Genomic DNA, 13,767 nt, shown 5'->3' with positions numbered 1-13,767 from the left:
AAAGAGTTGTTGGCAAGTCTAAACAATGTGTTAAAAGAAATAGGATGGAACAAGACTAACAAAATCAAGCAAAAGTGGATCTACTTTAACTAAACATCAGGCATTATTTTTATTTATGGAGAGAAAAAAGTCAAAAGTTAGAATAATGAAAATTACGCATAGGCTTTATACAAATTGTTAAGGAAATACTGTCAACATCATTTTATCTGAGAATCATTTGCATACTGCTGTAACTTGTGCTAGAAATCAAAGGAACACTTGTGACAAAAAAGATGGAAATAATCATTCACTAGGAAATAATCTATTTGGGGATTATTTGGGTAGAAAAAGTCCAACAGAATATATCCTGCTAGTATTTCACCATGATCGTCCCAACCCCATATATATTAGATGAAAATGTCACATTATCACTCGGAACAGGCAACAGAGAGCCCTCTCTTAGAAAGGATACATGTCAAAAAATGAAAGATGAAAAAAATGACAGGTTCCAATCCCTCAAGAAACAAAGACGCAGAACTAAATTTGAACAGAAAGGTCATTGTCAAAAGCTGATAGCCAATAAAGGTTGATGACAGTTAAGAGAACACCTTCTCTTTTGGAATTCAACTGCATGAAAAAGACATAAAATCTTTAACGTAGTAAGGGACACACCACTATTTCTATGATAGGAGTTTGCAGAACAGCCTTAGTAAGCAGAATGAAAACGTAAGGCTAATCCATATCCAATGCACATCTAAACATAGGCCTCTGAATTTATTTACCTCCTTCTGGGAGGCACTTGCTCGCATCACAAGGCCAAGTGGCCATTCTTCTGATGACAGGGGTATTAAAGAGGTGAACACGAGTGTCAGCCTTCAGTACACCAAATTGATCAATCTTACTAATAAGGGTGAATAATGACTCAATCAATTGACAAATGGGACACATATGAGACTATTAAGAAAAACAACCTTAACCTCAAGATTAAACTGTTGGAGAACAACACCATTTGTCCAGCCTAAAGTCATCCACTGATCTAAAGGCCTAAAAGACAAATTCCCCTCAAATATACTCCCCTCCCTTTTGCTTACAAGAATTATACAGTATTTCACTAACTGAACGAATATACCCAGTTTCTTAAAATGTGGAAAACTTAATAGAGATAGGATAGTAAGGTTGAGTTTCAATGGGTTTCAAATCTTGTGACTAGGCTTTCGAAAGAGGATGTAGAGTATGGTGGCAGAGAGAGGACGGACAAAAAAAAAGGAGCTTGAACAAACTGCTTCTTCCTAACTCCCTCTAGGGTTCACCCAAAAAAATGGATTAAAGGTCAAGGGTCTAAAGGATTTATTACCTCATGAGCAACCTGGAAAATGGAAATAAGAGTTTTCTAAGGAAAGCAGCTAAATATTGGAGTAGACTGAATCCATTTCCTAAGTATTCTTGTTAAGCATTAACTTTTATCTGAATGATTTATAATCCCTTCCATTGATCTCAGAATCTAAATATACAGAGGGTGCCAAAAAAAAAATGTATAAACATTTCAACAAAGGAAAACTTAATTTTAATATTCAATATATACCAATAACAAAAGATGAATACAAGTCATGTGCATTTTTTTGGCACCCCCAGTATATAATTTAAGACTAGACAATATATTCTGGATTTTGTGTAGCTCATGCTGAATTTAGTAATGTGACTGTAGGTATTTACCTTAACAATTCCATCTATTAAATGACATCCTGCTTTACTTAAGGGTATTTTGTAGAGGTAAAAATGTTTAAAGAATTGTATATGAAAATACTATATAACATTATATATGCTTCTTTTTCTCGACAGGGTTTGTCTTCAGTATTGGGAGAGATTCAAATCCCCTAGACTAAAATTAACAGATCTCAAACATGTTCTCCTCTTTCATCTATACTTTTCTTCATAAAAAGTTACAATTTCATTTTGCTATACCCTTGAAATTTAAAAAATGTTCTAAAGTGTAAAAAGATAAGGGTATGTGATTTTCAAATGTTATGAACCTAAAAATATTTCCATTTTACTATAATTTTATAAATTTATTTCACCCTTTTAATCTAAATGCATTTTAACCTTTTTCTCCTGGTTACCCCAAAAGTACTACAAGGCACAGCAGTGATCTATGAATGGTGAGTGGGTCAAGTCCTCAGTAAGGACACATGAGGCCGTTTTATTGAGGATGAGCGATTAATAAGTGTTGGTTTTTCCTTTTCCTGGGTAATGAGGGGAAATGCAAAATGAGCAAAGTCATCTGAAATTTGTTTCCTTTCCATTTAGCTTCTACGTAAAATAGAGAGTTTAAGTGAGAGAATAGCAAAGCAGAACAAAGAAATCCCCTTTGAACCCCCAGTTTGTTATGGGACTTTTGTAATCATGACATCAAGCTGCTAAAGGCTAGACATTTCAGAGCACGTGACATACCCCAAAGTTACAACTCCCTAACTAACAGCTTCAACTTAGAGCCATCCACAATCCTAGTGAGAAAGGAAAAGGGGCTGAAGGGAAGAAAGGAAACCAATAATGTCCAAAGGTGTCTGCTTTTTCAACAGCTTTTAAAGTGTCTGCCTATCTGCCACAGAGTTAGCGTCGTTTCCATTAATAGGCAGATGGGAGTACGTTGGTGTGGCCAACAAAAACTAAGAACATATTTTAAAAAGACAATGCAGATTATGTACCACGTAATTACAGTTAGGCTTAACAAATGTGAACTTCAAGTGGTGTATTTTTCCAATGCTAAAAGCAAGGCTTTTAAAATTCCATTATCTTAAGATGGTTTTAAATGAGTACTTTAAATGTGATTATTTCCTAAACCACACAAGAGTAAAATAGAGCATTTATTGATGGAATAACAAAAGTGCTTTTCTTAAATATTCTTCAAAATACATTTGTACAACTTACAATAATATATCCAAAATAACTGTATATACAAAACATTACCTAGTTTTAATGTATGTGCTTTTTTCCCCAAAAATTACAAAGTAATTTCTCTTTTTTATTTTTTGGCAAAGTTCAACCTTAACAGAGGTGACAATTTTAAAGGTTGGTTTAAGAAAATAGAACCTGAGGGAAATTGACACGCAAGAGTCAATGACAAGCAAGAGATTTGGAGGAATATTTTTAGTTTGTTAAATAAAAATTTTTTTTTAGAGTGATACTTTCCACATTACAAAAATAAACCAAAATGAAGAAAAGGTCACTGTAAAATGATGGGAAAAGGATTTGTAGACTTGCTCTTAGTATTTCAAATAGCCAACAATGCATGTCAAAAAATGAATGCAAGATCACAACAGTCTTGCATTTACTTTGTATTTGGAGAAGATATAGTGAAATAAGTGGCCACATTCTGTTTTCTTTTAATTGCTATTAATATGGTTGATCTGATTGGCTCTTCGATGAATTTCATCCAAGAAGTTCTCCAGTTGTTCTATTAGCATTCGTTTTTTAAACCTGTATAAAAAAATAATAGCACTCTCAATTTCTTTTTAATAGATAAAGTTATATATTAATATAATTTTCTTTTTAAATAGAGAAACTGCCTTGGGAAGATTTTTTCAAAGTGAAACGAAAATTAAAACTCAACAACCTTATGATAAATAAAATCTGCTAGAAGATTAGCATATTATTTTATCAGTACAGTATTACAGTTTGTTCCTAAAACAAATAATCCAGCCTAAGTACAATGGAAAAGAGGTTATTCCTTCCACAATTAAAAAAAAACCAAAAAACAAAAAACCCTGATATACAAGGATTACAAATATTCCAGCAAATTAGGGCTCCCAAAGCAATGACTCCAATAGCTTCTTCTGATGCTCTTTGAAAGGTGAATGTTGAAAGGAATCCCAACAAAGTATGAATATAATCCCCCAAAGTATGAATATAATGGAAAAAGAAATCAAAGTTGGGTAGTTAACACTTTAAAAACCACTGTGTTTTACTGTTACAATCTGAAAGCTAGTAAATCAAGGATAATTAGACATCTTTAGTACAGGATACAACAAACAGTTAAAGTTCAAGTAGTAATTTAAAATTTTTTTCAGTAGTAGGTATAGTACACTAAAATTGCATTTGTCTACATAAGTGTTAATACTGCTGATGCTTTTTCAAATATCCCAAAATATTGCCCAATCTATACCCACTTCCTCTCTACTTGTAAACTAATGAATAGCCACATAATATTACACAAATCTCTAAATGGTGCCAGAAGTAGATTGCAGGCACCAGGAATATAGCTAAACCCATGAAGAAGTTTGAGCTGACAGAATGTTACATAAAGAGCAGAATAGGTTAATTACTCAAAACAAGTAACACAAAAAGTTATGGCCTTATCTTGCATCTTCAAAGTGGCCTATACTCTAGTCACTCACACACACAAAAAAATAAATAAATAAAAATAAAATAAAATAAAAAATTAACTGCTCTACCTAAAACAATCTTCAAGTGTACCCTGGAAGAAACTGGGGGACCAATTAAAGAATGGGTATATTTGGAAGGTCAGATAAGACAAACCCGAAGTTTTCTTACTAAAAGTCTCAAACGAAAAAGAAGAAATACTTTCTGTACTCACTAAACTCATACAACTATGCTTTCCAGTTAACTGCACTATGTAGTTACCCTTTATAATCGTGATCCATATTCCTTGTACAAAAAGACATAATCCTGGGCTACTGAAGCAATCAGAATAAGGCCCATTAGTCTGACTCTGGTCCCCTTAGCTACATGTTTTCCTACATACAAATGAAATGCATTAAAATATAGCCTCTCAAGGTTTACTTCTAATCACTGATTAATATTAAATGTAGTCCATATATACAAAGAAGAAATATTAAAGGCTATAAAATTAAAGACACCAAAAAGTATCTGTAACTTGTAGGGAGAAAAGGTTCATAATTTCTAAAGATTTTGTGTGTGACTATTTTTTAATTAAACTTCTTTCAACAGACTAAGAGACAGACGTAGGGCTGTGTGTGTATCTGTGTGTGTGTGTGTGTGTGTGTGTGTGTGAGAGAGAGAGAGAGACACACACACATGCATAACAACACAAGTACAAAATAGATACTATAAAATATTGATGTTCAATAGATTTACCTTGATGCTTCTTTAATGACATTTTGTAAAAATATTAGTCTTGTTTGTAAACTGCCTTGCACATGCTTCAGTAAAGTGAAGATTCTTTCATATTCTTAAAACGAGAGAAGCAAAAAGAAAAATTAAGTGGCTTTCCTTTATACTTATTCAGTATTTTTCTATTGCAGTTTACTACATCAAGATATACTAAGACAAAAACAAAAATATTCTACATAGAATTTTCACTGCTCATTGAAGACTTTATTATACATATATTTTATCATATGTCAAGAAAAATAAAATAACTTGTCAAATACTGCTTTTTTGGTAAAAGTTCCCATTAACGAATCAAAACTTGGAAGGATGAATAAATAGCTTTTTGGTGGTGCCACTGAAAAGCAGCAAGTTGCCCTTACAGAAATCCATCCTTATAATTTAAATTCTAAACTACAGCTAGCATAGGAAGGGGGGGCGGGGGGGGGGGGAGGCTACACAGAGGCAAGAAAATAAAACAGACTGAGAGCGCTATTTCAGTTTCAGGTTTTCACACAAAACTCTGCCAAGGTCTATAAGATCCTAAATTGGCAAGGGCTGAGTCTTACCCACTTCTGGACCACCCACGGGTCAATGTACCACCATAGCAGGTGATCTGTCAACATCTTCTGAATGAACGCCAATAATATTGAAATTTTATTCCACCAAGTTCTTTTGTATTCGTGTAATAGACAGCTTCGTAACTTTAGTTTTTTGACCTAAACACATCCCTGCTCACCATCATAGTTTAAATCTTAAACACGGTGGTAGGCACATGTTGCGAACTTGACAAACATGAAGTCACATAACAGTCACTACATCTTTTTGGGTTTACTGCTACATTAAAATTCAGTTGCTGGCTAAAAGAATACTCTAGACTATGGGCTCTTGTCATTGTAGGAACCATGTGTAATTTATCTGTGTGTTTTTCCTGTGCTCTCAGACCCTCCTGCTTACCTTACGTAGCACAGGACTTTGGATATAGCAGATACTCAGTGTTCGTCAGCTGAATAAAGAATCAAATCTTATATAGCTTATATATTGACAAGACTGATCTAGAATCACATCTACGCTTTTAGTTAATTTGACTTTTCTGTTTTTTTGAGCACACACAGAAATCAAATCTGAGGTTTGTTTCTAATTATACATACTTCTTCCTGGCTTTCGGATCTCTTTCATTATTTGTGCTTTTAGTTCAGTGTTGACTTCTTCATGGCTTCTACAATGCATCAATTTCTTTCCTTTGTTGAGTGAAGATGCTGGTATATTCTCTTCAGGACACTGTACTTTATCTCTTGGCTCCTCATGATTTTCTAAAAATCCACCAACGTTGAGGTCATTAGTTCCTAAATGGTCATGACCGAGAGCCTCTGTATGATTGGTTGGTCGTTCCAGTAAATTGGCTGGAGAGGATGTTGAAAATTCAGTATCCACAGCATTTGGTGTAATATCTGATGAAAGTTGGTCAGCAACATGATTTTCAACCACATCATCTACTGTCGAATCATTACTAGCTTCTGAAACTAAAAACAAAGATAAGGGAGAAAAATGATGAGAGGCACGTAGTAAAGAAAGCTACGAAAAAATATCAACTGATATAGCAAATCACAACTGCTGCACTTGACTGATGAAAATTAACAAATAAAGTGATATGGTTCCTAAGCTTTGCCAAAGATATTGTGGATTCAACGTAAGACGTTCACAATATTCACAAAACCTGTACAATTTCTGTCCTTAGGGGAAATAAAATAAAAGCCAACCTCAACCAACTTTTAGTTCTCTGCTGTATTCTGTGGCAATTTTATTGAACAAGTAGAGTTTTAGGGAAATATAAATGATCAACATTACTATGTTTATCCTTTCTTTAGCCCTAGCTCATTCCAACCTACCTCTGCCTTATCCACGTATTATTATTTAGAGGCAAAAGTAAACACAGGGAGTTTAAACTGTTCAATATTCTTCAGGGGACATACCACCAAACAGACCATTCCCCAGTACGCTCTTTTCTTATACCCTTCTCATCTGGTCTTCATAACTTGAGCAATGCAGGACCCACCTGGTGCCCAGTTGAGATCATTAGACAACTAGAGGTAAAAGCTTGCTTGCCACCTTGCCAATTAACATTAGATTAGTACACTTGCTACCCACAGAAAGCAGCAGAATTCTAAGTTCCCTGATTGCTCTCACCAAACCACCAGGACACCAGCTGAACTCATCTCTACTTCCCTCACTTACTGTCCAAAATGTAAACTCATCCCCACAAAAATCCCTCTGACTACTGGCTCTCTCCTAAATTCTTATTCTATGATATGCCAACTTTACTGAGTATCTTCTACAACTCCTTTAACTGAAACCAGCTTTCCTGAAAAGAAACGGCTCTCCTTTTCAGACGTGAAGTAGAAACTGCTTTCTCTCCTTCTCGGCGGGTGTGGAGTCACTGATTCCCTCACCCCTCAGTACCACCTCAGGACCCTTTTTCCATGCACTCCTGGAAAAACTCTTGCTCTTTTGAGGCTCTACTGTGTCACTATACTCCTTCTCTCTCCGTCACTACCTTTATTGATCCCCAAGCACACCTCTGGTCACGGGTGTCTCCGGCACCTGGCTCAGACTTCCACCTCCCTGTCCCTCAGGACATCATACTAGGTCCTTACTATTCAGAGTGTGGTCTGTGAACAAGCAGCATTAGCATCATCAGAGCGTCCAAGAAATGCTTGTCTAAAGCCCCACCCCAGCTGAACGAATTAGAATCTGTAGTTTAACTAGACCCCTAGGTGACTCACACACACATTCAAGTTTGAGAAGTGCCGTAGTGCGTGACTTCAATGTCTAAGCAGATAACCTGCCAAGATCCGGGCCCACCACTTCCTCAATTTCCCATCTCCAAAGAACTTTTTCAGTCTCACGTTTGCCTCTCAACTCAAACACAAATTCAGGGATGGAGAAACATAACCCTTATCTTGGCAGTGCTCCTGCGATTGCGTTTCAACTCAGCCAGACTTTTACTCCAGCAACTCCTCCCACTTATTAACCAGATCCCTTCTAGATATCCACTTGCTTAATTTTCTAACGTATATCCCATAATATATCACTTTTTACCAATGTCCTCAATTTTCTCTCCCATGACACCGGGCAGGCAAAGCCCCACATCTGATGACTCTACCTAGCTGCTTGTTCCACACCTGCACTTAGAATGGCGAGCTCTAAAATATGCCCCAGCTCTGCAGAGCGGTCGGTCACCATCTGGACGTGGACCTCAGCACTGACTGGCAGTCTTACTACCAGCTTTTATCCCTGTCCCGCAAGATCACCGAAACCTTCTCTACTCTCTTCACATCTCCGATCTCCCCAATCTCTCCTTCCCTCTCCGCAGTGTATGTCACCTCTTGCTTCACAGAGGACAGAGAAGCAGAGCTGTGGGATGGGAACTTCCTCTGCTTCCCACCACCAAGCCTCTAACCACGTACATTCAATAGACGCAGCATTCTTTCATCTAGGGTCTGGACCATTCCCTTCAGCCTTCTCAGTGCCTTTGTGCTGATTATACTTTTTCTCACCTTCATTTTCAACTGCTCCCTCTCTACTGGCTCCACCACAGCAGCATTTAAAGATGCTCAACTCTCTATCATCTTAAAAACAAAATCACCATTTTTAACCTCATAACCTCTTCTAGCTAACACGCTTGTCCCACCTACCCTTCACAACTAAACTTCAACTGGTTGTTTACACTCATTGTCTCCATTTTCTCATCTCTCACTCTTCAACCCACATCTTTAGTCTTCTATCCCCTTTACTACATAAAAATTACTCTTGCTAAGATAACCAAAGACTAACAGAATCTAATTCTTTTCTTGACTGATCTGTTTAAGTATCTGAGACCACCAACCACTCAGTTTTCCTACCTTTTCGCTTCCATGACACTAAACGTTTCTCTATTTTTTCCTATTTCTGGGATTCTTCTTTCTCAATCGCCTTCGCTGAATCTTTTATCTCCTCTTAACTTTGGCACTTTCAAGATCCTATTTTAGGCTCTTTTCTTCCTTCTCACTATTTCCCTTGGTGAGATTTTATTCACTTCAATGGGGGTTAAGCTGCCTCCCATACTTACCTCTCTAGCCCAGTCGTCTTCTGAGTTCTAAACTCAAACAATCATCTTCCAACTTAGGACGTCTACTTGGCTACCTAGTATGCACTTTGAAATTTAATTCACTCCTCGTCTCTTTTTCTACTCCACCCCTGACACCATCATCAGTATCTACCCTCATCAGTATCTCAAGATAGAAGCCTGATTCCTCCCTTGCCCTGGCTCCAGCATGCTGTCACTCGTCACCAAGTCCTTTGCTGATATGTCCAATTATTTCTCAAGCACATATTCTTCTTGCAACCCACTATCAGGTCACCATTAGCTCTTCCCTGGGTTTCCTAACTGGGTCCTGTGCATCCAAAAATTTAACAACATCAAATATATAGTCAGTGTCCACAATCTTAATTACCTGATATATTTTTCTATTTGTGGAAAAGTTTGATTTTGTTTGATTCAGGGTCCAAATCAGGACCAAAACTGCAATTGTTTTATATGTCTCTTAACTACCTTTGAAGCTATAAAATCCTTCTGTACTTTTCTTTTTTCTATGTATTTTTTTTCTTGGAAGCAAAAATACACACACAAACACACCAGAGTCTTTGTCCTATAGTTTCCCATAATCTGGATTTTGCTAATCATATCCCTGTTTTGTCATTTAACACGTCTCTCTGTCCCTTGTATTTCCTATAAATTGGTAGTTAGAGGCTTGATCAGATTGATGTTCAAAAAAATTTTTTTTTGGTAAGACTACTTCGGGGGAAATACTGTATAATTCCACCAGAAGGGATATATTTCTTTTCTCTCCAGTTAAGATGTTATAAGCCATGAATGATCACTACTTATAATTAATGAACCCATTAGTTCATGAAGGGTTCCTACATCCATTCCTCCCTTTCCTGACAATATCCCACACAATTTAGTCAGTCAGCCTGGTCTTTAGAAAATGCTGATCAGATCAGGTCACTACCTCTTTAAATCTTTCAGTGGATTCTCATTGTCCTTAAAGTCTAGCATCTTTACAATTGCTTCCCAGGCCCTCCATGATCTGGCCTCTGCCTATCTTTCAGGTCACACCTTACCTCATTCCCAACATCCTTGCTATGCTAGAATTGTCAGTTTTCTCTAATGCCCTTCTCTTTCCTATAGACTTTACACATTTTCTTCTTAGATTACTCCTGTGGCAGAGGCAAACGGACAGCTTCAGTTAACTAATTCCCATTCATCCTTCAAGTGCTGGTTTAAACAATTTCCTCAGTAAAGTGCCTTGACCCGATAGACCAAGTTAAATCGTCTTGCCAAATACGTCCACAACATACTTGACTTCGCTTTTGTAACATTCACTACACTTCTAATGAAATGCTCAATGACTTCCTTTCCTCGCTCAGAAATGAAGGCAGAAATCACTACTGTCGCCATCATTGCTATACCTTAATGCCTAACATTTTTAAAATCCCACAGGTATTTAACAGTTAGTTGTTACATTAAACTGATATTGAAAACCACCTTTCTATGTATGGGTATTGACAATGCCTCTTTAAATACTATTATTTTGAAATACTTAAGATTTGCAAATAATATTTTAGCTCATGATAGCTAATAATGCATAATGAACGTATAAGATGTTCAACATTCATTCATCAAAACGACATAAAAATAATGACATGCCAAAATTTAGAATAAACAAATTATCTTCTGTAGACACTCTTGGACTTTATCAATTTGTTCTATAATCTATTAAAAAATCTCTTCTCTAAAGACCCAAAAAGCAGCAAATCATGTTTTTAAAAAAACCCCCAAACTCTTACTTTTATGAAGAGGAAGGGGTTTAATAAGATCTGGCTGGGCTTGAGTCATAGGTACAGGTGGTCCTTTTCCTCCAATATGATTGTTCACAACTGGATTCTGTTGTCTGCCTCTTAGTAGTGGAGACATACAGCGACGTCTTTTAGGGATCCCTTGCATATTTGCTTCTCCAGGACGTTTATGTTTATTTTGAGGTCCAGCCACAAATTCATCTGCTTCATCTATCATCATACCCTAGAGCAAAAAGGAATACAATTTGCCTAGATTTACAGTTTTTAAATGACACAACTAATTCTAATTCCCATTAAAACAACTATATTTGACTATGTTGACATTTATTAGATACCCTACCAGGAAAACAGCCTCAGCTTACTTTAGTTACATTAAGAATTTAAATCCATAGCACCTAGCACAAACGAATTGTGTAATGGAACATTTCAAACTTACCTTTTTATCCAGCTTAAAGGGGTTGCCAAATGTATGCAGCCTTCGTGGCTGATCAGGATCGAGTTCTCTCAGCGGAGAAGGTACCTGCTTGAGGTATTCCTGGTAGTTCCCCATCTGTGCTATAGGAACACTGTGCACTTGATCTTCAGACAGAACAGAGCAACAACAGAAGTTAACCTCACTAAAACCGATTCTGTTATCACATGTCTTCTTATATATGAATGCTACCTGATGTTATTCCAGGCAGACCCTTACCACATATTCTAAATGAACGTGCTGCCATTATAAATAGTGTGACATAAAAGACTCTGAGATTTTTAAAATTTTAAATCATGAATTTTATCTTCTAAACAAAACAAAAATATTGCAGCTAACTTCAGTGCACAGAATAAGCAATATGTATAATTTACTATGAAAAGGAATGTCTCTTCTACTCTATTCCAAATAAAAAGAATTTAATTTAGCAGAATTTACAGAAAAATCACATAGATAACCCTTTTTATATAAAGCCATTGCTTACATCAGAGGTAGCAAAGGGTTAAATTCTCATCTGACTTAATTTGTAGTAGATGTCATGGATATACAGAGGGTGCCAAAAATTGTATACACATTTTAGAAAGGAAAAAACTGTATTAAAATTATGCTGATGGTAACCACTTTGAGCACCTCTTGTAATTGTAGAAGTCAAACGTGACTTGTATTCATCTTTTGTTATTGGTATATATTGAGTATTACAATTTTAATACAGTTTTCCTTTCTTACAATGTGTATACATTTTTTGGCACCCTCTTAGTTGAAGGAAATATCAGAATATGACGTATTGGCCACCCAGGGTTAAACCATCAGATATTAGTATATCATACGAAAATGACTGTGGTATCTTTGCATATGAATGTGTGAAAACGTATGAAAAAGCAACAAAGGAAACTAAGCTGTTGACAACAGTTGAACCTCTGGGGAATAGAATTTGGGGCAACAGTGACAGTAGGAAGAAATGTAAAGAATCAGGGATGATTCACTTTTTAACTTCATTTATTTGAATTTACAATGAGAATGTAATACTACTGTAATAATTCTTTAAGAGTTACAGTATTATATTATGTTTTTTCAACAGAAGCAAATTTACAGAAGAAATACCAACATTAAAACCATGATCTAACCTTCATCCTGTCCTTTAAGAAATCTGCGCGTGCTTTTCATAAGATTAGATCTCATTCTTGTTAAGTGATCCAAAAGATTCCGTCTTGGTATATCATATGCATTTCTAAATGTCTGTGGCTTCAAATCCTATTGAAAACATTCAAAAACAAAAGTTATTTACAAACATAGAGACTAAAATCTCTACCCTGCACGATGGGTTTGAAAGTAAGATATGCAAGGTAACTAATTAGCTTAAAAAACAGGATAAAGAGTTATACTGTAATCTTAATGTACTGTTTTGGAAACCAAAAGATAAAAAATCAGTTGTGAGCTCAACCAAGTAATCGCAAATTCACATCGAACTTAAGATTTTATTATACATTCTGGCTAAGAGAAGTAAACATCTTATAAAATGAATTTCCAAATTTTAAAGATTTTGAAAGTGGTTGTTTTTTAAAAAAAGTTTTGATGTATAATTTGCATACCATAAAATTGCCCATTTAAGTACACAGTTTGATGAGGGCCAGTAACTTTAGAGCTGTAAACCAATCACCACAATCCATCATCCCAGAAAGGCCCTTGTGCCCATTTGTAGTCAAATCCTTATTCTTAGCTTCAGGCAACCACTGAAGATGTCATTCTACATCTTCGCCAACACTTGAAATCTTTCAGTCTTTAAAATTTTAGCCATTCTAGTAGGTGTAAGGTGGGGGTCTCATTATGGTTTTAATTTGTATTCCCCTAACAGCCAATAAGGTTGAGCACCTTTTCAATGTGTCTGTTCAAGTTTGTATATTTTATTTGGTGAAGTGTCTGTTCAAATTGCCCCCCCCCCTTTTTTTATGGGATGCTTATCCCTTTATTGTTGGGTTGCATGAGTTCTTTATTCAATACATGCTTTTCTCCCAGGCTGTAACTTCCTGCACGTTTTTCAAAGTTTCTTTTGAAGACAAAAATTTTACTTTTCATGAAGTTCAATTTATCAAGTGCTTTTTGTGTTGTATTTTAGAAATCTTCAATGATCCATGACCCAAGGTCACTAAGATTTTCTCCAGTTTTCTTCTAGTTTATAGTTTTAGTTCTTATATTTATGACCATGGTCACTTCAAGTAATGTTAGGTAACAGTCACATTTACATATTTTGAATATGGATATCCAATTTTTCCAACACTATTTGTTGAAAAGACTAT

The 13,767-nt window shown here is 35.9% G+C and overlaps 1 protein-coding gene across 2 annotated transcripts in view; it reads right to left on the bottom strand.

Moving 5' to 3' along the window:
• Positions 1-2,827: 2,827 nt before the first annotated feature.
• The window catches only part of INTS6 (integrator complex subunit 6), a 78,978-nt gene continuing 68,038 nt past the window's right edge, over positions 2,828-13,767 (bottom strand). Inside the window, exons 13-18 of one of the 2 annotated variants that reach the window (XM_033104227.1) lie at positions 12,598-12,724; positions 11,438-11,580; positions 10,993-11,224; positions 6,255-6,626; positions 5,092-5,185; positions 2,828-3,453 (exon numbers count right to left, since the gene is read on the bottom strand). In XM_033104227.1, coding sequence (XP_032960118.1) covers positions 3,360-3,453; positions 5,092-5,185; positions 6,255-6,626; positions 10,993-11,224; positions 11,438-11,580; positions 12,598-12,724 — 1,062 coding nt within the window. In that variant the 3' untranslated portion in view covers positions 2,828-3,359. The remainder of the gene's footprint in view (positions 3,454-5,091; positions 5,186-6,254; positions 6,627-10,992; positions 11,225-11,437; positions 11,581-12,597; positions 12,725-13,767) is intronic. The other variant, XM_033104228.1, reaches the window with a different exon arrangement.

This window comes from Rhinolophus ferrumequinum, chromosome 4 (genome assembly GCF_004115265.2).
Source record: "Rhinolophus ferrumequinum isolate MPI-CBG mRhiFer1 chromosome 4, mRhiFer1_v1.p, whole genome shotgun sequence".
NCBI lineage: Eukaryota > Metazoa > Chordata > Mammalia > Chiroptera > Rhinolophidae > Rhinolophus > Rhinolophus ferrumequinum.
The sequence above is the reverse complement of the archived record's forward strand: the minus strand, read 5'-3'. Positions and strand labels throughout refer to the sequence as shown.